Source organism: Drosophila takahashii, chromosome 3R (genome assembly GCF_030179915.1).
Source record: "Drosophila takahashii strain IR98-3 E-12201 chromosome 3R, DtakHiC1v2, whole genome shotgun sequence".
Taxonomy (NCBI): Eukaryota; Metazoa; Arthropoda; class Insecta; order Diptera; family Drosophilidae; genus Drosophila; species Drosophila takahashii.
The window spans coordinates 11,461,226-11,486,678 of NC_091681.1; the positions used below are offsets into that span (position 1 = coordinate 11,461,226).

The window sequence follows — 25,453 nt, forward strand, 5'->3', positions numbered from 1 at the left end:
AGACAATTTCTTTTAAAATTTAATCAAAGTTACGGTTATAAAGTGAGAAGGGATAAATCTCTTAATACTTCTGTACCCCAAGCATCCCTGACTCATAAGCGCTTTGCATTCATGGAGATGCATGGGCACTAATCCTATTCGACTTTAGAGCTCTTTCAGCAAGTTGGACAAAGAAGTAGAAGAAGAAAGAAACCCAAACCGTAGGCGTAATCGGAACAATGAATGCCAACTCGGCTTGTCTTGGGTTTTTCAATGGGATTGAGTTTTTCGCCAGCCAATTGGACAGTTCAAATAGTTCGCTGAGTTCACTTGTCAAGGAATTGACTATTGCAGTTGCCTTGCCAAAAAGAAAAAACCCAGTCTTGTGTATGCATCACGGTCGTCTTGTTTCGGATCCGACGACTTCTAGAGAGGGCCTTACGAACACCCACACGTCCAGATACAGATACGGATACAGGTACAGAAAGAGAAACAGAAACAGAAACAGCCTAGACACACCTGAGTGTGGGTGAGAGCGAGCGTTCAACCAGGGTAAAGGGTATTATGTATTCCGTCTCTGGCTCTCTCACCTGTTGAGCCCAGCTGACGGGGGAGAACGAGCCGAGCCATAGTCAACACAGTTGGCCGGAGAGTGGAGGAGAGGAAACCAGTTACCTGTTGGCCGCCTGCAGACCGTGGTGAGTTGGCAGCGCTTCCAGCCAAGATCCATGCCTTAATGCCGCCGGAGAGATCAGTTGGTGGTCGTGATTGAGACGGAGCGGTTGCGATCCGTGTGCGATCGCATTATTTTCCGAGAACATACCCCGCGCTGCCTGCCCACAAACGTGGCCAGATAAGAGAAGATACTACCTTTTCTCGCCGGGTTGGTGCTAATCTTCGTTTTTAGTGTACCCCTGTGTGTGTGATTTATGCAAATCTTTGCTTTCTTATTGAACAAACACAAGATCTGGAAGTGAAATATACAATATACAGCCAAACAGTCGAACCGAAAGAAAAGAGAACCACGAGCGAAAACATTCCGTTGAAAATACCAAAAACAAGTTTTCTCCCTCCACCTCCGAAACGCTTTATTCGTTGTTTGCTTTCTGCCATTTGCCATTTCTACATAAAAGGAGTGAGAGTGAAATGTGAAATGTCAGTGCAAATAGCCACCAACTTTTACAATGACATCACTGGTTACTAACTAAAGCAAATATTAATGTTTGCCAACAGACATAGAATAAACATAGCCGCCTGCAGTCTAATTGCCTTCGAGCTAACTTGGCCAAAAAGGCTTTGGAGCGCATTCTGCGGTCTGCAGCCGTTTTCAGTTGCAGTTTCTGCTGCTGCCGTAGGAACCGGTTCAAATATTTTCGCTATCGCAATTTGGGTCTAAGGTTTTTGTTGCTGTCGTTGCATTATAGCGCATTGCATGAGCATCGACTGCCTTGCATACACATAGTAGATCTCTTTCCTAGAGCCCAATTTGTTGGCTTTGTTTTTGGCATGCTGGTTTATTTGCCTAGTTTCTTATTTGAATGGTGAGAAGCAAACATAGTGCTGGTGGAGCCAAAAAAATGAAAGATATTTATTAGATGCTCTTGGACTAGGCTTTAGAGTTGTAAATCTAAATTAAATATGCTAAATACGATTTTCATATCGTAAATCTACACAGGTTTCTAAATGTGTGGGGATATTCAAAATTCATAGAAATCTGGTGAAACAAAAGACTTGGGAAACGAACTCTTTTGAGTGCTGACATTGAAGGAGCTATACTTTCACACTAAAAATGGCAATAATAAAAATGTGTGATGTAAGAAATATTTTAGTATTCAGGGCAGCAATCTTGAATATATTTAACAAGCTTTCAGAGATTGGTGAGGTTTTTAAATCGTTGAGTAACATAAACCGTCTCAGAACTTAGAAATTCCCCCAAAAAAGATTTATTGAGAAATAAGTAAATATTACAGCCGATAAATTTTCCATATATCCGACTTAATACGTATAAGCAACTTTCCCAGTAATTCGCTGTGTGATCTAACAAATCACTCAACAAATCGGCTGACAAAATATAGACACTTGACACTTGAGAGATCGTTATTCAACCGACTTTCAACGGAAATGACAGCATTTGGGGTTACCAAACCGAACCAATGACAAATAACAGAAACCGCTGCCGACAAATGTCGTGTGAACTTAAATAGCAAAAGAAAATCCCAAAACTTAAAAGAGAAAACTAAATAATAACTAGTGAACAAAAGTCAGTAATGAGTTATCGAGACCTTTCGACGATTTGAAAGTACATGTAATTTATTTAATTCCATATTTATAGAAGATTACTATAAATTAACAATAACAAGTGCAAACGTGTGAGAAAAAATCAAAGAGGAAAAAACCCAAAAAAAGGGAGAAAAATTAACCAAAATGCAAACGTGTAGAAGAAGAAAAGCCTCAGGCGACTCGGCCACAATCATGTGGAGTAAAATGTGCCTGGCCGCTCTCTGCGGATTACTGCTGCTTGGCATTCAAATTGAGCAAGCGGCGTCTGCGCCTGCAGGCGAGGATGCAGCGGCCACAACGATGCCACCTTTGGATACCACAACAGATGCCCCAGACGCTGCAGCAGCCACCACAACACCAGCAACTCCGTCCACAATTGCCGTAGAACAAAGCAGCAACATCAGCAGCATAACAACCGAGGCAGCGGATGGTTCAACGACTTCCACTTCCACGACGACAACAACTGAGGCGGCCAACAAATCGAATGCGGCCGAAACTGGTGAGTCTCTAAAGCCCAAGTCAAAGCCAAAAGCCATGAAAATTATAGATGCCGCTTAAACGCGACGACGCTCGACTAGATGAGGCATCTCATCCCGATCTCCGGCCAGACACTTTAATCTCACCTTCTGGGCCGTAATCAAATCTCGTTCTCTGAGCCACCAATTAACGCCGCGCCGGTGCGTGACTTCTGGTCCGCCCTTTTTACCCATTTCGTTTCGATCTGTAAGCCATTTCTTCATAATTATTTTCCGATTCGGTTAAATGGAGCGAACAAGAGAAATTTTTTGTCTATTAATGGGTGGAAGAATATTTGGAGATATGAGCGGTTTCCTGTTGAATTACTTAGTTAATTGAGCGGCATATCAAAGTGAAAAGATAAAAATTGTTCAGCCAGAAGCTAAATCTTAAAGCTTTCTCAGGAAAATATTCATATAGCATTTTAATGAGGCAAAGTTCATTTTAATTGATTTTTAATACACAAGTTTTATTAAGTAATGAAAAATATAAAAACATTTTTTTAATATTATTATTATTATTATTTATGTAATTATATTATTTAATACACGTTTAATTTAAAAATATTATTTAAAATTAAAAACATTTATATTTTCATTATTCATTTCAAATATTTTTGCGAGTGAACTAAAATGAATTCCTCAAGCACAAATATTTAAAGTAACGAGAAACTGGATAGAACATTCCAACATGTTTCGGTTCATCTGAGATAGAATGATGAACTTTCATAAACGTATTTTTTCAATAAACTTTTTTAGTGAAAAAGTGAAAGGCTCCATTGTTCGGCGTTTTGTCAAAGCCAATCAAGTTTCGGAAAATAGGTTGCTAGTTTAATTGCCGAGTTCTTGGCTGTAACAGTTTTATAATTATCTTGAACGTTGTTTTAGGTTTAATGTCAGTTACACATAAAAATCTTTTTGTTGCAAGCATGCTTGTAAAAGCATCAATTCGTTTTTCATTGTTTTGATACTCCCTCATCTTGGTTCATGGATGACTCGATAAAATGAGCCCTAGCAGGCCACACACAGGGTAGATCGATTCAACATAGGCTGTTGCTATCGAAAATGGGAATGTATTGTTATAAAGGGGACTGGCCTTTTTCTGGTTGCTCTAAATGCCACGAGGAAGTTAATGAGATTTAACAACAAACATTGGGGCAATGGTACGGTAAGCCTTCACAAATTACTCAATTTAAATGCAAAGCAGCCAACAGTCATGACTCATGCCCTTAACCTACGTACCATAAGCCACTTTTGGGTTGGCTTCGGGTAATTTTGGGTGTCGGCATTTGTACACCAACATGGAATGTCTTTTCGCGGGGGCTAATTAAATAAATATGTACCTAGGAAATTAGCTAGAAAAGATAAATAGCAATTAGTCATTGACAGATTTGATAAATGAAACACCTACAAACTTGGGGAAGACACCGCACCTGATTAGATTTAAAAGTGGGCATTTCAAGTGATGCAAACTCTTAATTTATTTGGCGTTGAGTGGGTAGCTAGCGGATTGGGGATTTAGATTATATAATTAAAACAAATACATATATTTACAAATCAGTTATTGGGCAAGACTTAAGACAGTTGATTAACTGGTTTTGTGATATAGTTGCAGCAACTGAGACAACTACTCAATCTAACTATAAACTGTCAATAGATTTACAAATATAGAAACAACACTGGTCAACAGATATTTTTAATGACCAACAAAAAAAAATATAAAAAGTCACTTGATATTTAATTTTTGTTTTCTTTAATGAAATTCCATATAATTTAAGGCCCGGTGTTTTCGGAATCTCCCGCTATTATCGACCTTTTTACAGCTCGGCAGGCAACTTGCTTTGTGGAAAATCCCAAAGCCAAAGAAACATTCAGAGGCCAGCAAATTGTTTACAAGCCGCGGAAAAAATTCAACAAAGTAACACTAATGAGTTGGAAAATTGCACACCACAGCTGGCTGTAGTTGTACTTGAAAGTCGAGTACATAAATCATTTATGTTAATTTTCCATTTTGCGGTCCCATTTGAGTGCTAAATTATGGCCTTGATATAACGGCGGTACAAAAAATGCAGACAAAATCCTATTGAGCAATTTTCAATGCGTTGGCATTGCAAGTCAGGGACTGCACTCAAAATGGCTTGCCAAAAATAAATAAATTTATTTATAGGCAGGTACGAGGTCCCCTGTACAATAATACGTATCACGAAATTTATAAAATTCAATAATGTGTATAAGGTCCGAGGTAACGACCTCAATCGACAGGCCAACTTGTCTTCGGTTCACTTTCTTCAAGGGAAAATGTACGGCGAATAAAAAATAAATAAAAATGAAAAGTGCTGAGTGACCTGTTATTATCTGGACTTGTCGATTGTTTATTATTTTTACAAATCATAGCAAAGTGAAATCTACATACACTCAAAATAAATTTAACCCTAAATTTTAGAAAATCGCCCTAAAAATTTCTTTTTTCTAAATACAAGAAAGTTATTTCTAAATCTAAGGAAATTTTTCTTAAGTCAAGAAAGTTTTTCTCAAATCTAGGAAGTTTTTCTTAAATGTAGAAAATGGTTACCATGAACTAAAATCACCCTAAAATCTAGAAAAAATTTCCTAAACTTTAGAAATTATTTTCTGAAAAATAGAAAGGCAAACGAAAATAATAAAATATTTTGGCAACACCTTTTCTAAAAATTAGTGCCCTAACCCTAAAATGAAACCAACCATAAATAATAGAAACATTTTCTAAAAAGTAGAAATTTTTTCTAAAAAATAGAAATATTTGTTTTCACATGCTCTGGCACACCAAAATGTTCAATGCCAGAACTTGTCAACTGCCGGCCGGCTGTACCCGTGGCGCAGACGGTTAAAGCACTTGGTTAGCAATCGAATCGACGCGGGTTCGAGTCCCAGAGCAAATTTTTTTTACCTTTTTTTTTAATTTTTTTTTTTTAATGTTATTTTATTTTTCTTTTTATTTATTTTTTTACTTTTTTTATTCCTTTTTTTATTGATGGCAAGCGGTAAACTGAAAATAATTAGGTTTATATTCAGCTATTTACTATATACTACACATAATATAAATTGCGTTAGCATAAATATATACATATGTATATACGTATGTAAATAAGTAAAACGCGAATGGTCAAAATTATGCAATTAGTATTCAAATGTGTTGTCCGCTTCACCCTTTACATACAATGCTCGGTTTGCCACAACAAATTTATGTGCTACAATGGCCCAGTATGTAGGCCGTTCGCCCCTCGCGCGGGAGACCCGGGTTCGATTCTCACGACGGACAAGTAAAAATTGTAAGTTTTTTTCATGAAGATAAAATATTAACTAATCATAATTTATACATTCCCCCATTCCCCCGCAGTCCCGTAGTCCACATTTACAACCACATTTGGCTTTGGTTACATAAGAAATCCAAGTGCAAATACATAATAATAAATACATAACCTTTAACATTCACAATATACGAGACACACAACGCCTGCATATGTACATAGGGAGGAGTACATAATATAAACGTATATACAAAAAAAATCATGATTGAACATGTTTTTTTGTTTTGTTTTTAATTTCTAATTTTTAGGAAAATTTACTACTTTTTAGAAATTTTTGCCCTTAAATTTAGTAAAATTACCCTAAAATTTAGAAATATGACGTCAAAAAAAATCAGAAATATAGAAAAATGTGACCCTAAAATTTAGGGCTAGCTTGTCTTGAAGACAAAAGTAGGGCGATTTCCTTGACTTTAGGGTTAATTTTATTTTGAGTGTATTTCTGGCACGATTTTCGTGATTTTTGGTATTGGAAACAATCCAAATCATTTGAACTATGAGAAGATGGTGGGCTTTCGGATGACAAGTTAACATTTATGCGAAAACATTAAGTTTTGCTGAACGGAATACACTCAAGTCAGAGGTACAATCTCAAGTTTGTGGCTTAAGTCTTTTGTATGCTGAGCCCATGTGAGTTTCTTCTTGTTTATTTATATGGCTGTTGTTTTTCTGTTTCTTATTTATTCGCCCGCGTAACTGAGAATTTCTGCAGAAAAAGGCAGGCAGACAAGACTTTTGTTTTCTCGAACTTTTCAAGGATACCCATCTCAGCAGCGTGTGAGAAATATTTCTGTGGAGGGTGTGGCCATTCGGTGCGTGATTTCTGACTTGAACTGCTGTACCTTTCGCTTTGGGGTTCATGCTCGATTAGCTGGCGAATTTCATGCGACCGCTATAATGAACCGATAAGTAAAAGTAGCTTAAAAAAGGCTTTTCAACCGGCTAGCTCGAAAAATACGTTAAGTGTTATGTGTGGAGTGACAAATACAGCAACAGCAACAACGACAACAGCACAACGTGATTGTTAATTGTCTGCCGTTAGCCGGTGGGCTTTTTGTTGCTGCCATTATTATTATGGTTTTGTACACTGACACTCAACACAGCATCCAGCGGGTTTTGCGAGAGGGACGCGTGAAAGTGCAGACAGAGACAATTAACATTTTGGCCGTAAATATAGCTTTATAGATGTTTCGAGCTCAAGTGTCGAAAAAATCACTTTTGTGCTTTGAACTTCGAGTGGGTTTTCCGCGACGGATTTGTGGGCTTTCTCCGCAAACCGAACACTCCACAGCCTCCCGGTGAACAGAACCAAACGGGTTAGGCAAGTGAAAACCCGGCCTGGCCTCAGTCTGAACTCAATCCTATTTATGTCAGGGGCGCTAATCAAAATACAGGCGAAAATTCAGTTCATTTGTAACTCGTTTGAAAATATGCATTAAGCAATGGCATCAATTCCACTTACAGTATCATGCAATTCCCTCCCTGGTCTAGACATGCGTTGGCTGGCTTGCATTTTTTCAATTAGATAATTTTCATATATCTTTTTCTCACATATGTATGAGTACTTTTATGTGAGCAGTGAGAAAAAAGTAGCACAGAAAGGCTGTGTGCGGCTAATTAATGCATTTTAATTGCAAATACTTAGTGGCCGAGCGAGTGTGTTGAGTGTGCTGGGGCAATTATCTGTGTCATTGAACGGTGCCGAGAGCGAGAGAACGTGGACAGGAAACCCGAGCTTAGAGCGGGAGCCTCAAATAGAAGAATGGAAATTAATTTAATTACATGTTATGAATAATTTCTACTGTTATTCGAGCTAAAATATTAGTAAAGGGGAGTAATAGCTGTTATCCAATTACTTTGCATGGCCACAAAGATGCGGAAGTGTTGAATTCTATTTGTTTATTTTCATTTGCAGAAAGAACACTATTTCTAACATGCTTGCATAAAGATTTATGGAATTAATGGTTTTTGATTAACAATTAATTTTCGATGCTAATAAGACAAATCGATTTAATCATTTGATTTGTCAACAGTATATATTTAAATTTCTAATTTCCAAAAGTATAAGGGCGAAGACTAATATTAAATATTTAAATCTATATTTATCACTATTATTTATTTAAATTACAAAAACTTTTTTACTCTTTTATCTTAAATTATTTTTAATAAACTTTTTGATTTATCTACATCTAACGTTAGTTTATAGTATCTCTTTAGCTTATTTCTGATTACATACCGATCTGTGTTTTCGTTCGCTTTGCCATTCGATTGACCTTCAATTTTCAACGCACTTTGGCACTATTTAGAAGTAAGCTAGTCAGCGGTACAAATTCCACACACTCTGCTGGCTTCAATTCCAATCCAAACTCCACTTCCAATTCGATTTCATGGCCGGCCAAGCAACTCGCATTCACTTGGCTAAAAGTGTGTGGTGTCATTCCATTGAGATCAGATACAGATACCACTAGAGCTGCAACTACACCAGTTAAGCGGCGTTGTGTTTAGTCATATTGTTGTTTATACTTATTTCTGCCAGAGGTCTTTGTCTCGGCTCCTTCAGCTCGAACTCTAAATGGACAATGACACGCGCTCTTGGTAGTGTTTGAAACTTGTTTGGCTTTAGCATCGGGTGAACCTCCTCCACATCCGCCACATTCCTCCCCCTTTTTAGCGGGTCAAACTGCATTTACGTTGTTGTTAGATGCACATGAACTTTCGAGGGAAAAAGGTCAGGCACTGGTTGGGAAACAATTTTGCTTTATTGCCGAACAGTTTGACTCGTCTTCCCCTTTTGCTTGTTAATGATATTGTTGTGACTGTTGTTTTTATTGTGTTGAGGAATTTTACCCTATCGGAGATGCTCTTACATACCTGACTGACCGCCGACCATTTGATTGTGTATTCCTATTCTTTTTCGGGTTCTCTCTCTCTCTGGTCTAAGCACATTTTTATGTCATTAGCCAGATAGAAAGGCAGATAAAAGGCCAAGAACTATTTGGGTTAGAAGCAAGCTCAGTTAACTGCAATTGAGATGAGTTTATGATAATGCTGTGTGGGTACTTTGTTCTTCGGTTTCCCTTCCTTCATAATGGAACTAGAAGTTTCTAAAAAAATCCGGAAACAAATTATTCTTTAAATTATCACTTTGAAGTCTTTCGGTCGACAAAAACGGTTTCTATACCATGTATAATTTCAATTCAACATGCGCGCCATTGAAAGTTAACACTTCGTTTCACAAATTTCCATACTCGTCTTTTGTGGATTATCATCTTTCTGGACAAAGGCCGAGCAATTTCATTAACATCAGCAAATTTCTAAAACAAATACAATAGGAAAAACCTTCAAACGCTGGGCTTAATTAAAACAAAAATATAATCAAAATTAACACCCAAAAAGATGCGAGTGAATTCAAATGCAGGCAACATGGTATATTGCGTAATCAATTCCAATTTGTTTATAATTCGAAACTAAAACCGGACCACAGCCAACAGCTGCATAATACGGTTGTATGTATTTTTACGAGTATATACGTATTTTGGATTCATGACACACTCTGAGGCATGACCGTTACATTGCCCAAACCCAAAAAAGGTAAAGCCTTTCCCTGCCCTTCCTTTCCTCTCTCCTCCCTTCCGATTGCTATTGCCGGTTTTATTTTTGTTGACACTTTTTGCGCATTACAAAACTCGGCCAATAGAGTGATAAAGGGGGAGGGAATGGTGACAGGTTAGTGGGGATCAGAGGCGTGGGCATGGTCATTAGGCAGGGTTCAGTTTGAAGCACCGCTTCCGGTTGGCCACGTTCAGTGCTTTCGGTACAGCATGGGACGAAATTATAAATGCGGAAATTGGAAAAATTATTTGTAAAGATATCATAAATAATTCAATTTTGTATAAGAGCTTGAGCACTTAAATTCAAAAATTAATGTTGTTTTCCAAATATATTATGTTCTATGAAAGTCCGCTCGGAATATCTTTAATATTTAAGTTGTGGAAATTTATATTTTGAGTGCACAGAAGTTTCGATAAAATTATATTTCTTTATAGTAAAGGGGTAAATCCAGTTAAGCACTCTGACCATATAAATATGATATGATGTTTAGAGTCTAAACTTTAGACACAATAGTTTTTTTATAGACGGGTTCTCCTTATATTTAGTTAGCATTATTAAAAGAGCCCCCTGAATCAAATGAATTGACCATGAAACCCTTTTCCCATTGCATTTAACGCACAAGCTATTATCAGCTCTAGATCAATGGTAACCATGCCCCCAAAGAAGAACCACTACCCCACCTAACAAAGACATCCGGTTAGCATGCAACGCTTCATGGCAGCTTGTCAATTCTAAGCTCATCACTTATGGACTCCCCTTTGCCCCGTTGCGCAACCCCTGCCCCCAAATGCGATCTCCCACTCCCCTGACGAACTGTCTGTTCATTTGTTTGTTTGCCAGAGCCGCAGAACGTGCGGCGACTTAGAAAAACCGCAAATGAGTTTGAACTACCGGACAGCAGTTTTGCATTTCTGCATAAGTGGCCTGTCCTCGGGTGATTGTTTGCGGTGCTGATGGTGGTTAGCATTTCTTGTCGCATGCATATATATCATAATCAAGCTGGCTGACCGGCTTAGCGTTGAGTCATAAACTATGCTAAACCGCCCAGTACAATTCGAGACAAAGGAACCGATGCAGATACAGAAACTCAAGTTCGTTGTCTGAGTCTTTCGTATGCAGTCGAAGAAGTTGGGGATAAAAACACAAGGAAAAAACGTACATAACGGAAAGGCAGACCACCAATCTGCCTCTATCTTTGCAGCATGTACCAGTTGGGTATATATTTATATATATATTGGCTCATACATAAATTAAAGAAGCCTGGACTCGCCTAACGAGTGCTGGTGAAAAATGAAAATCAATGACAGTAAAAGACAAATTGTGCGCCAAGTAAAAACAGGCAAAACCAAGGAGTGGGAGCCCCACAAAGGCCCTCGAAGAGTTCGCGTATTATAAACGACTAACCGTGACAGCAACCAGCCCGTCGAAGAACCAAGAACCGAGCTCCACAATGCAATAGCAACCCTACCTAGAGCTCTGGATGGAGCTGGAGGCTGGCAGCAGCAGCATAACGAACTGAAATTCAAGGTTCATGTCAGTAACCCTAAGCTCCAGTCCCGACACAACAATAAAAGCAACAGCTAAAACATAAAGCACACACATAAAGATGTTCTCTCCATATAGAAATCGGCTAGGGCCTCTTTCACCCATTCACTCTGCAGGCTAACGAACTGAGCTGAGCTCAGCTAGGTTTTATACCCTGATTTTTGAAAGGCTTAGGTATTTGAACATGATTTAATATAAAAAAAATTGGAATGGTTCATAAAAAAGTTTTTATATTAAATTTTATGGTTAAGGAATAGTATAAAAAGAAAATCTATCTACAAATGATACTTGGTGACTTCTTGAGGGTATTTCCAATTCGAAGTTGTATTTTTCAAAGAGGTTCTTAGCGCTAAATTGGCGTTCGTTGCATGCCGACTCTGACTGCAAGACTGTCTTTGACTGTCTGACTGACTGCCTGCAAGCGTCAAGTACCAAAGTAAATTTTGTTCTCTTTTTTCTTATTGGAGCGACGACAACTGTTGCGTCTGCACCAGGTACACCCAGAGAAATGTGGGACTATTTTTTAGGTAACGTATGACCTAAAAAATTTAAATAGACTAAAATTTCAGATTTAGGTAATGGGTTACCTAAAAATATTAGCATGTGGACTATGTTCCTACTTTTTAGGTAAAGCTAAAGAGATTTTTATAGGCCATCGTAACCTTCAAATTGGTCCATAAGACCTAAAATTTAGGAATAATTTAAAGTCGATTATCACTCACAACTTAATACAAATATTGGTCCCTAATATTAATAAACAAATTATTCGGTTTTTTAAGTTTAATGTTAAAAAATTTTTTAGACTTTTCTTAAAGCTAGTGATGGAAAAGTTTCAATATATAAAATCAATACCTACGTGGACTATTTTCCTACTTTTAAGGTAATAGTGCCCTATTCTAAAAATAGAATTCGCCTGAGCCCCTTGAAGCAGGCTTTGGTTTTGCCGCAGGGCCTTTAAGTAGTTCCGTAGACCAGAGGCTAGCCTATTGGACTCTCGCGCAGAAGACCCGGGATCGATTCCCACCGAGGACAAAATAAAGTGATTGTTTTTTCAGAAAGATAAAATATTTGCTTTTCCGAATAATACAATATAAGCAATTAAAATAATCAAATATGTTACTATCAATAGTAAAAATCCTAGCTTTTTTTTAAATACCTAATATTTAGGTAATTCTGACCTAAAAATCTAGTCCACTAGCCATTTTTTTAGGTAACCATTACCAGAAATAAATTCAAGACTGCGTACAAAATATAGTCCACATGGACAACATTTTAGGTAATGCATGGCCTTGGCGCGTTTTTCTGGCCATATTTCCTAAAATTTTAGGTAATTAGGCCCCTTTTTAGTCCATTTTGTTTTCTGGGTGTATCAGGAACAAGGGACTTGGGACTAGCGTCTAGGGTTAAGGGACCCGGTACCCAAGACCGCTTTAATGCCTATTACCACGCATGCATGACAGTCGCTCTCCCCCTCCACCCACACTCTTGGCTGGCATGTCTAGGCGGAGGACTTGACGGGGTAAGTGCCGTCCCCATGGGGTCGCATTTTACGGCGTTCCCGTCTCCTCTCCTAAAAATCTTCCATGAGTCAGTGATGTGTGTGCGAGGGTTATTTACCATTCCAACTGGATGATCGAGTGCTCGAGTGCGTTGAAAATTGCAGCTAAACCATTTTAAAGTTATTACCGGAATGAGACAGAGGGCAGAATTCAAATGGAAATTTTTGGAATTCTTTGACAGCCAGGGTAATCAAACATAATTATGTCCCAGCCAAAAGAATATTGATTGACTGACTTGATGTGAACTCAAAATTGAGAGATCGGGTCTTTAGGAAAATGGTTTCCCATCAATTTGGCTTCTTTTTTTAAAGAAAACTATTTCCTATTCATGTGCAGCAATTAGCAATTAAGTTCAAGTTCCCATTAATGAATTAACTCGTAATTGAATGTTCCTCTGGGGAAGAAACAATCTTGAATCTCTTGGGCATCCATGGGCGAGTCAAGTGTTTTGTGTCTGTTTTATAATAAAACAAACTTAAAGACACCTTACTAAGGTCGTCATTTATTTATGACATGAGTTTTGCGCCCCAAAACTATGCCCGAAAACAAATGTAATTATATAAGAGAGGCCAGCCAACAGAGAGAAAAGAAAATCACAAAGAACAACAAGTTGCCGGGTCTGTCTGAGCCCACAAAAGAGCTTTACAAGCCAAGCAACTCAGAAAAAGAAGCAGAAGAGCCAAGAGAAACAAGAATTATATCATAAAAGATGTTGCCTGGCTGATATTTTGGCCGGGGCTTGTCCGCCCGAGTCTTCCGAGAATGGACCGACCCATGGACGATGATTCAGCAGGCAGAAGACGCAGGCAGACGGAGCTTAATGAATACCTTGCAGATTTTGAGGAATTGATGCTGCGGAAAAAAACGAGCCGAAAACAGAAATTACGTTTCAATGATGGCGTTGCCAATGCGAACTGCGGATGGCGATGATGATGATGAGACGCGTGAGATATTTCCAATACGATTTACGTGGTTTCCGCTAGAATTGCAAAAGAATGTTGTTCGCCAGTTACCGTAAATGTGGGACAAAGCCTTAGAGTTTGTTTACCTCATCAGTGACTCAATTTAGAACGGAACCTGAAGTAATTCTTTGACCATCTTATTTGCTTACTATTTGACCCAAAAGTCTGGCTTAATCACTTCGCCAAGCTGGCCTAGTTCCCATTGCAATATTTACTTACAAACATGCCCAAAGACGTGACAAAACATAACATAGGTATAAACTTTTATCTTTCATATTATTTAATGTGTGTTGAAAAGAGTCGTAAAAACAGCATAATTTTTACCATTTGGCGCTAATAACTGCCATGTTTCGGTGTTTTATTTGAGGACCGATGGGGCACTAAAATCTATTACTGACTTTTAAAGAGCTGTTAAAAATATATCTAATCACAAACAAATCAATTCATGAGGTAATTTATTTAATAATGTTCATTCATCAGTATTTATGTCAGTATTCCATTAATTAATTTAAAATTTCTCCTATGTTTTTATTTGTTTTAATACTCGATTGAGGGTTAGTACATTCTTTTTTTAAATAATTTAAATTGAGAGTAATCCCAAAAAAACTTCCTCTTTTCGGAATTATTTTAAAAAGAAAAAATGTTTAAAACTATAAAAAAAACTCTTATCCTTGGCAGAAGGTGCGAAGTAAAAAATCGACTTCAAATTTAAGAACAGAAAAGAAAGGATGAAAGCTTTGAATTTAAGTTGTATCAAAAGCTTATAATTAAATTCTTTAAAAAATAAATAAAAATTAATTTTGTATTTTTCAGAGTTCACCACAATTTTGCCTGTTCCGAGCAGCCTGCCAGAGGATACGAGCATGCGATCGACGAGCATTGAACCCATCACCTCCACGGAACCCACGACAACGCCCCGCCAAGACACCGAGGGACCCGATCACCATCCGGTCTTCTCCAACACGGAACCAGATCAGAGCCACATTCAGCACATTCCGCTGCGGGATGAGCACGCCGAGAGCAGTGGCGGCGATGATGCCACCACCGAGATGCTGCGAGAGCAACAGCAGCACGAGCAGGATCAGCAGCAGAATGAGCTGAACCAGATCTCCAACGAGCAGGACGATGTGGTCAAGGATCTCAACAATTTCCGACATCCGGCCACACTCATAACGGCCAGCAACAGCAACAGCGAGGAGAACAGCGAAATCGAAAGTGACAAACAAGTTGAGACAACGACGGCAGCAGCAGCAACAACAACTGCGGCAACAGCAACAGGTACACCGGCAACAGGTACGCCATCAACATCCAACAGTTCGACAGAGGCCACTGTCCAGAGCGAGCGTGAAGAAGATCCCTATCATGTGCATATACTGTCCGAGAATCATGATCGCCTGGCCGAACACGAAGATTATCAAATGCTCTCGACCAGCACCGAGGAGTCGTCCACTGCAACTTCCACCAGCAGCTCCACCACCACCACTACAGAGTCGGGAATTGTGGCTGGTATTGTTGTCAGCCAGGAGAACAAGGCAACCGCTGAGCCATCAACTGCAACAGAGTCAACATCCACATCCACATCCACAACAACAGCAGCAGCTTCGACCACATCGCGAGCACGCGCCATGCATATGAATGAGCCAGAAAATGAAACGGCCACCACAATAATGCCGGACAGCGAGTCGGGACCAGTGATTAACATTGTTGAAGGACAACACATGCTGCAGCAGGAGCAGGAGGATGAGAAAGAGGAGAAGAAGGAGGAGCAAGAGGAGGTGAAGGTGGTCAAGGAGTCGGAGGCAAGCTCCACCACCGAAGCCTCAACCACCACCACCACCGAGCCATCGCCATTCGTAGCCTTCGCCGGCGAGGGTCGTTCGGCGGGTGGCGGCGATGATGTGGAGCTGTTCCTGCACCACAATGCCAGTACCCACGAGCAGATCATGGATCTCAGCGATGTCAACATGGACGGGGATCAGAACGAGAGCTTGATCACCAGCAGCACCACCACTAGCACCACCACATCCACCACAACCACTGCTCAGCCGGAAACGGAAATGCCGAAAATCGTGGAGATCACCGCCAGCGGAGATACCATGCAGCGAGAATGCCTGGCCGACAACAAGAGCTATAAGGTTAGTATGCAAAAATATTTATGAAGTCCCTATTATAATACATTTCAAGTCCCAAAATCCACATAAAAAACATTTAAGTATTTAGAGTCACTAACAAAAATAATTAACAAATTTAGCACCAAAAATAAACAAAAATTGAATGAAGTAACTTTGAAAATGAATATAAATTAATACTTTTAATATTTTCCACTTTACGGATACGTTGTGAAAATAAGAATTTTTTAAGTAAGCTAATCATAAGCATACACAAACAATCAATGAGGAAGTTCATTTCGACTCAGTTGTTCAAAACCTTTGACATTTGCAACCGAATGACGTCAATAGATCTGGTTTTTATTTCCGACTCCATTTTACTGATGGCCATAACAAAAGCATTTGTTAAAATCAAGTTCGAGCGAAGTGCCAGGCTTTATGACAGCCATGATAAAATCCAAATAGAATATATGTCAGATCCTGACAAGGAGAGAAAGCGGCGGCCAACGCCTCCATTTCCCTGTCGGCCTGCCCACTTCCTGGCACGCAACTCCAATTTGCCTTGTCGTCACCTGGATTGCATAATGGCAACGAGTTTGGTGCTCATAATGAAACCGGTCAGAGTCAGCCGAGACTTCCAGTATCCACCATCCAGCATCCAACATCCAGCGCAGCTGCCTCTGCACTCCAAAAAAGCGACGAAAATATTTTTCGGTGAGCTTTTCCCGGCTGCTGCTCGCCCAAGCAGCAATTATGCAAATATTTGCGCACCTTAATATTAACAGAAAAAATGCACGAAAAAGGCAGGCTGCGGAAGAAAATTCCAAGAAATTGCTGGGCTGTGATTGATGTTGACATCGCCTCTGTGGTTGCGAATCAGCCCAGCCCAACCTCGGCGCCAATCGCCATTCCTAATATCCAGCAATCATCACAACAATGTGTCAATTGCCGGCATTTTAGATAAGTCATCAGTCAAATAAACGTATATACTTATAAATATTAGAATTATTCGCTTAAACAGACAATAATTCAGCTAATCCACAGACATCGGGCAATTTAAAATTCAATAATTTGCTACACGCCTCTATGCGTCTGTCCAAGTGTGACGTGTTCATCAAACGTTGCTCTCGGTCTCCCTGCCTCGAGTAATGGCGTCCAGTCATGTAAGCCCCATATCTTGGGCTGCATCGTCTGTCCATATACATATATTTTCAGATAGCCAGATGTGGCTGTAGCAGCGCCTGCAGCTGGCACTATTCACTGACCAACCCATTTTCTACGATGCCTGAATCTTGGTGTTGATTTTGTTTTAATTAAATGGACGTTGGGCTTTTCTTTTTCACATACTCTAACTAAAAGTGGAAAATAAGAAATGTATTACACCATTAAATAAGTACAGAATTAAAGAATTTATTTATTTTTGTTGCCCCTGGACACACTCTTTCCTTTAAATGTTGTTTAATTATTAGGTTATTTAAGAATTAGCATTATTAGGAAGAGCATTTACTCTTCGTCACTGTCCTCTCCTCATCTTTTATTTATATCGTTTTTTCTTAATCTTTTAAATTGTTTGTGTTGTAGTTTTCATAATCGAGTTTGCGGTTCGCTTCGATATGAAATAATTTTTGCTTTCACTTTTAATGAATTGTTGTCGGCGGCTGATCGGCCCTCCCCCTTCCACCGCCTCCTCCCTCCTCCTTTTTTTTTATAAATCGCCATCGATTGGCGGACACGTGCAACATGCCAAGCCGCATGCCGCAAATGTTTTTCAAGTGAGCAACCAAGTAGCTAGGAAAATAATCAAATAAATTGCACAGTTTACCAAGTTTTTTCGGTTTTCCTTTTCAGTAGTTTATTGTGCCAAAGTGGGCGTTTTGGGGAGTTTACTGTTTTTATGGACGCCAAGGCTCAAAAGTTCACAAGAATTGTGCTCATTAGGTGCCATTAAAGAAAGGGATGGAAAACATGGCCCCCGACAGATGGCCATTAAAATATTGTTGGCCAGAACAAAGAGGCGTGAATTCTTACACCTGAGAACCCATTAAACCTTTAGCCAGTGGTTAATTAAAAGAACAAAGTGAAGACAAAAGGTATTTTTCCACTTGAACAAAAGACTCTGGCCACGAACTTGCGTGGGCTCCGTCGAAATATGACATATTTGGTTATTGGAGCACCACGCACAGAGCAGGAAATCTCAGCCCACGATTTTCTTCAGTCAACAAGCTGGGTGATTGATGAGCTTCACTCCACTCACTTGTTTAGTTAGCTGTGCAAATTGACGTAATTTCTGCGCAAATAGCTTTCACACAGCGAAATGAAGGAAATGTATTTTGACAAAAAATAAAAGTGGCTCAGTAGGTCGATCTTCGGTCATTACCGGTATAAATTTGCGGTCGTTCTTGGTAATCAAATTCATGACTATTGGAGTAATTTAGGGGTCTTTTGAGATAGTGAAAGTAGTGATTATTTCTTTTGGAAGAATGGAGAAAAAGAAATAGGGAATTTTAAAGCTACAAATTGGTTTGCCTTTTTACTAACCTCATATTGACTTTCTTTGCTTATTCGAAAAGTTATTTTTCTATTTTTTCTCGAAATTTTTAAGCCAATCTCACGATAGCTGCACTTTTCCCTTAGTTCAACACCCATAATAATCATGAATACATACAAATAAAGTTTCATTTGACTCTTCAGATATAGCCAATTCTTAATTAAAATTTGTATATCGCTATAATATTGTCATATGGGGTTTAAATCGTATTGATAAGTACTTTCAGGGTTTGAAATCCAAACTGCATTTACATTTCAAAACCGTAAATATTTTGTTATTATAAAAAAGAAACTAGTTGAAAATGCTTTTTTTTTGCTACTTTTAATACATTACTTGAAATACTGTACCTACCTATATTGTAAATATATTAAACCATTTACGTCACCATAGACATAACATTACAGGTTCACAGCTTGAACTAAATAATTAAATCTTAAAAATTACTGCTAAATCTAAATAAGTTATGTCACGAATGATTTAGTGCAACGTTTATTGGGGGAAAATGAACATAAATTTAAAATTGTGGACTCTAACGGCTCACTAAAATTCACAGCACGGCGAGCTGATGGAGCGGGAGTGCGACGAGCGGTGCACCTGCAACCGCGGCGACTGGATGTGCGAGCCCAGGTGCAAGGGACTGAGCTATCCCCGCGGCAGCCAGCGCAGCATGGCCAATCCCAACTGCCGGGAGAAGATGGTGGAGGAGGACGAGTGTTGTCGGGTGATGGAATGCAGTGAGCCGCTGCTGGAGCCCACGGTGGTGGCCACTGAGGGTGCCGCACCTTCCACCGAGCGAACTGGAGAGGCTGCAGCGACCCTGCCCCCGACCGAAGATGAAGGTGAGTAGTTGGCTCGAATCTTAGAGGCAGCAGCAGATGAATTAGCTTTTTGTGCCTTTGCTGTAGTCGTAGCTTACGTATATTGCATTCCCAAATCATCACTATTTGGCTGGCCAAGCTTTCTAACATATGCCGTGTTCTCTGTGCCCTCCATAAACATGACCCATCCACGCTGCTCACGCCCATCGTTCATTGCCACACGCCACCTGCCACCACCACCCACCATCTTGCAGCCACGCCCAAGCCGCGAAGTGATTGCCACTATATGGGCGGTGTGTACAAGTTCCGGGAGCGTCTGGAGATCGGATGCGAGCAGATCTGTCACTGTGCCGAAGGAGGCGTTATGGACTGCAGGCCTCGATGCCCGGAAAGAAATCACACGCGGCTGGACAAGTGTGTGTATGTGAAGGATCCCAAGGACGTGTGCTGTCAGCTGGAGCTGTGTGACGTCACCCTGGACGATCACGAACAGCAGCCAACGCCACTGCAGAGCAACAACAACGAAGATCCCGAGGAGCCCAATCCCTATGCCTTCCAGGAGCAGGCTCGCGATGCCGGCGGTGCCAAACCCACCTGCACATTCAAGGGTTCCGAGTACGAAGTGGGCCAGCAGTTCCGCGACGGCTGCGATCAGTTGTGCATTTGCAACGAGCAGGGCATTCACTGCGCCAAGCTGGAGTGTCCCTCGAACTTTGGCCTGGATGTCCAGGATCCGCACTGCATCCGCTGGGAGCCGGTGCCGGCGGACTTCAAGCCCTCGCCGCCCAATTGCTGCCCCGAAAGCATGCGGTGCGTGGACAATGGCACGTGTACCTACCAGGGAGTTCAAATAGAGAACTGGTCCCCGGTGCCAGCCAACTTGACAGGTAAGATCGTGGCTTGATCACCTCCATGCCCATCGCCCTCGATCATGGTTTCTTTCCTACAGGCTGCGATCAGCATTGCTATTGCGAGAATGGACGCGTGGAGTGCCGGGCCGCCTGTCCGCCGGTGCCAGCTCTTCCCCCGGCCGATCTGCCCTGCCATCCGGCTCTGGCCCGCCTGCTGCCCATTCCCGATGACGAGTGCTGCAAGCACTGGTCCTGTGCCCCCCAAATCCCGAAAATCGGAGCTGCCGGTCAGGACGAGGAGGAGGAGGATGTGGAAGCCAGCTCAACCCATGCCTCGATCCCAGCCAATGGTAAATAATCATCACGCATGTCAGAGTAATCCTTTCTTCTTTCGGACCTTGCATGCCATAACCAAGAAAGTGTTTCCATCCAATCGCTTCATTCGTTTGAGCTTTGTCATTACAAGATCATTTTCAGTTTGTTTTACTTAGTTTACTTAATTGATTCGTTGCGCTTTTGCTAGCTATCTTATCTGAGCTATCCACAGCCATTTTTATCGCGCTGACATGCTATTTAATTTCGTTTTACTTTATTTTTTATTTATTTTCTACGCTCATCACAACCAATTTCAATATTGTTATTCACGCTATGCATTTTGTAAATAATCAAACTACAACAACAACAAACCAACCAACCATCCAACATGCAACCGATAACAGAAACCACAACAACGACAGCGACAACAAATATATCGACCAGTACACCTAGCAAAGTGCCCCCAATCAAGAAGGAGGAGGATAAGAAGCCTTCACCAGGTGGCGCCTTCTATCCCACCTTGGATGGCAAGCCGCCCAAGTCGATAGGCGGTCTCGGGATCTTCGAGAAGCCGGAGAAGACCGAGAAGGGCCACAAGAAGGTGCAACATCAGCATCAGCAGCAGCAACATCAGCAACAACATCAGCAACAGGAGCAGCAGCAGCACCAGAATGATGTTATCTTCGATGGCGATCGCACCGAGGAGCAGGAAGGTCCTTTGCCACCGAATGGCGGATTTGTGCCCTACGAACACCAATTCGGCCACCAACATCCGCATCAGCAACATCTGGGACCCTATGGCTTTTACAATCCCGTGAAGCCAGTGTACGAGGACTACAATCCCTATGATCCCTATATCAATCCCAATACACCGCAGGGTAAACCACAGCCCACTAGTCAGTCCGATTTGTTCAATATTCTGGGAGCTGATCAACCAGGACAACAGGGTCATCCGGCTCGGCCTGGGCCTCCAATGCATCCTGGACAAACGCAAAAGGACAATCACAACCTGGGACCGCAAGTGAGAATCGAACAGATACTGCAGCACCTGCAGCAAACTGTTCCTGGTGGACCGCCCCCACCGCCGCACCAGCAACATCCCCAACAGCAGCAACAGGCACCGCAGCAACATCCCGGTCATTATGTGCCCATTGTGCACAGTGGAGTGCCGCCACCGCCACCAGGGCATGGAATTGCCATCGTCGATGGGCAGACAGTGGCCTACGAGAGCTATCCGGTGATACCGGGTCTCGGAGTACCGCCCCACCATCCGCAGCAGCATCAGACGACCCCGCAGCAACATCTGCAGCAGACCATCCTGCCCAGCTCCAGCACCACCTCGGGCCTCTCCACGCAGGCCAGTGAGCACAGTCTGCACCAGAATCAGGACAAGCTGGCCAAACAGCAGCAGTCAGGTTGAACAAACTATTCTAGTCACCACACCCCTTAGATCTCCTCTACTCTGCTCAGCTCTTCAGCAACAACAGAAACACTGCGACAGGGCTCTACTGTACTAACTGAGACAACACCAACCAACAACACAAAAACCAACAACAGACACTCGCATACATACACACATCCATCCTATACACCCATTTAGCAAAAAAGATCATCCATCACTAACATGCTTACTGCTAATCCGCAACTCAAGCGATTTCCAACCGAAACTCGTTAATTAATATCCGGGCTACAAATACTAACTGAAAATAAACATTTAAGTCAGAGATGAGCAAGGGTTGATCATCGTGAGAAAAGCATGGGAATTTCCACGTTTATTTACTTTAATAATTTTCTAATGATCTTAAGGAAAGAAAATCACCAAATTATATTTTTGACGAAATAAACTGTGTATATACATAGTTGGTACATTAAAGCAAATCTTAACTAATTTTAAAAATGTATATACTTTTTTCTAAAGAAAATAAACTATTTTCGGCATATTTTATTATAAAACAACTTAATTTATTTAAAAGTAAATATCAATTGTAAATTTTAATGATCCCCAGTATTGCTCATCTCTTTTCTCACCCCCTATAAACATTAAATTAACCTTAAATCTTTATTAAATTCCCCCAACTAGGAGCTAGCAACCTGCAGCCCGACATCGAAGTGCATACCCTGGAGGCCATCGATCCTCGATCCATTCGCATCGTCTTCACCGTTCCCCAGGTCTATGTGAACCTCCATGGGCGTGTGGAGCTGCGCTACTCGAATGGACCCAGCAACGATACCTCCACCTGGGATCAGCAGATCTTTGCACCCCCCGAGGACCTCATTGCCACCTCCCAGATGGAATTCGATCTGCCCAGCCTTGAGCCAAACTCACTGTACAAGGTAAAGATCACTCTGATCCTTCGCGATCTGAACTCGCAGCCCACTAGCAGTGTGTACACCGTGAAGACGCCACCCGAGAGGACCATCACTCCACCCCCTCCGTTTACCGACTACAGGCCAGACTTCCAGGACATCTTCAAGAACGTTGAGGACCCCGAACTGACGGTCAGCGAAACGAATTCCAGCTGGTTGCAGTTGACGTGGAAGAAACTGGGTGACGACCAGATGGAGTATGTCGATGGAGTCCAACTGCGCTACAAGGAGCTTACGGGCATGATATACTCCTCATCGCCGCTGATCCATCGCACATTGACCAGCTATACCATCCAGAATCTCCAGCCGGATACGGGCTACGAGATCGGCCTCTACTACATTCCATTGGCCGGACACGGAGCGGAGTTGCGTGCCGGACACATGATTAAGGTGCGAACTGCCCAGAAGGTGGACGTGTATGGCTTCGATGTGACTGTGAACGTAACTAAGGTGAAGACCCAGAGCGTGGAGATCTCGTGGAATGGAGTGCCCTACCCGGAGGACAAGTTCGTGCACATTTACAGGGCCATCTACCAGAGCGACGCTGGCAAGGAGGACTCGAGCGTCTTCAAGGTGGCCAAGCGGGACAGCACCACTGGTACCCTGATCATGGATCTCAAGCCAGGCACCAAGTACCGCCTCTGGTTGGAGATGTACCTGACCAACGGCAACACCAAGAAGAGCAATGTGGTCAACTTCATAACGAAGCCAGGTGGTCCAGCCACTCCCGGCAAGACTGGTAAGTCAACGAATATTACTCTAGACTGGGGGGCTCAAAGGGATCTAATTATTTTTCAAGTCTTGCAAATTTTCGAAAGGATCCTAAAGGGGTTTAAATTGTTTGGTAAAATTTCAAATGCATTTACTTATCACTTTTATTTAGACTTTCCTATAAAGGGTATTCTTTATAAAGAAATTATTTCAGTTTGTTGGTTAATTTAATTTGAGTTTAATAAACGTGCAAATAGAAATTAAATATCATTGTTGAAAACCTATTGTATTGTAAACTTACTTTCCATTTTTCTTATTATTCTTTTAACAAAACTTTTGTAAAATTTCAAATGCATTTACTTATCACTTTTATTTAGACTTTCCTATAAAGGGTATTCTTTATAAAGAAATTATTTCAGTTTGTTGGTTAATTTAATTTGAGTTTAATAAACATGCAAATAGGAACAGTCATATATTTCAATTAAATATCATTGTGGAAAACCTATTGTATTGTAAACTTACTTTCCATTTCTCTTAGGCAAACTTCTGACTGCGGGAACCGACCAACCAGTGGGCGATTACTACGGCCCTCTTGTGGTTGTTTCGGTGATCGCCGCTTTGGCCATCATGTCTACGCTGGCCCTGCTATTGATCATCACCAGGAGACGGGTGCACCAAACGGCGTCCATTACACCACCACGAAAGAGCGACGCTGCCTACGATAATCCCTCATACAAGGTGGAAATCCAACAGGAGACTATGAGTGAGTACATCCCGAAAACGCCTTATATTTTTATATTCTAATGTTAAATTCTTAACTTTCAGATCTGTAACTGACTCAAATAACTAGTTTAAAAACAGATTCTTGTAAATATTGGAGGAAAGAGAAACAGAAGAAAAAACTCAGTGTCAGTAAAAAATTATAAGTAAAGATCCTGAAGCAATCAGATTAAATCAGATGGAAAGTAAGCAATTTTCTAAGGCCGGCGCAAGATCAAAAATTTGTTCAAATCGGAATCGCCGCCATGTTGTATGTAGTGGTTAAGTAATCGAAAAACACACATTTTTTGTTAAACAATTTGTGACTTGTGTAAATAGAGAGAGAGTGAGACAGAAGGAAACACCCTATGGAAGAACTAATTGAAAAAAGCTCCACAACTAAAATTGGCCTCGCTGGGGGCATCGATTCTTCTAGCGATTTCGAAATGCATACGAGTTTAGTTAGTTTAACTTGTAAATTTTAGCTTTACACTTATTATAATTAAACGGCGCATCAGCATCAGCAGAACCAGCAACAACAGCAATATTTGGCTCAAGGATGCGCTCTTTAATTAACAGTCCATAAATATTTAAATTAGCTTGTAAAACCTACAGAGATATGCATATGTATGTATGTGTGTATGGATAAATAAAGAAAAGATAATAAAACCATTTTCTTTTTGTAATTTTTAGAATAATAATTATTATTAGTGTTCTCGTCCTACATTTTTAAAGGTTTTTTGTTGTTTGAATTATAAAATCGGACCATTCCAAATATGGTGAATTGAAAATTGCGTTCACTGATCCTGCTAAATATATACACTTTATATATCTTTCGTTTACCAGTCACATACTTTCCGACGAACACAATATACCCTTTTTATCTACGAGTAAAGTGCCTCGATAGTCTGTTAACCAATTTCAAAAAATTTGAATCGAGTTTCTCCAAACGCAACTCTATTGGCGCTCAAAAACTAATGACTTGAAAGGGGTGACCTCTCTGGCAGTAACTTTACTTACAATGTTAGACCTAATATATCTGGATCCTATGATAAAAAATTGATTGGTGGATAACCAAAGCATATTTAATTGTGTATAATCCTCAAACTTCACAAATCAATATCGAGAGGTGTTAAAGCCAATAAACAAAGTTTTCATTACCTAAAGGTAGTTTCTGAGT

The 25,453-nt window shown here is 40.7% G+C and overlaps 1 protein-coding gene across 2 annotated transcripts; it reads left to right on the forward strand.

The window, feature by feature from the left end:
* Positions 1-723: 723 nt before the first annotated feature.
* Positions 724-24,945, forward strand: sas (stranded at second). Of its 2 annotated transcripts, XM_017157678.3 has the most exons (10): positions 724-862; positions 2,312-2,758; positions 14,610-15,931; positions 19,006-19,291; positions 19,525-20,157; positions 20,220-20,471; positions 20,841-21,851; positions 22,517-23,542; positions 24,053-24,277; positions 24,340-24,945. In XM_017157678.3, the coding sequence occupies exons 2-10, from the start codon at positions 2,404-2,406 to the stop codon at positions 24,345-24,347; spliced, it is 5,118 nt and encodes a 1,705-aa protein (XP_017013167.2). In that variant the 5' UTR covers positions 724-862; positions 2,312-2,403; the 3' UTR covers positions 24,348-24,945. The 2 variants fall into 2 exon arrangements, with proteins under 2 accessions (XP_017013167.2, XP_017013168.2); XM_017157679.3 differs by lacking the exon at positions 20,841-21,851.
* The last annotated feature ends 508 nt before the right edge of the window (positions 24,946-25,453 follow it).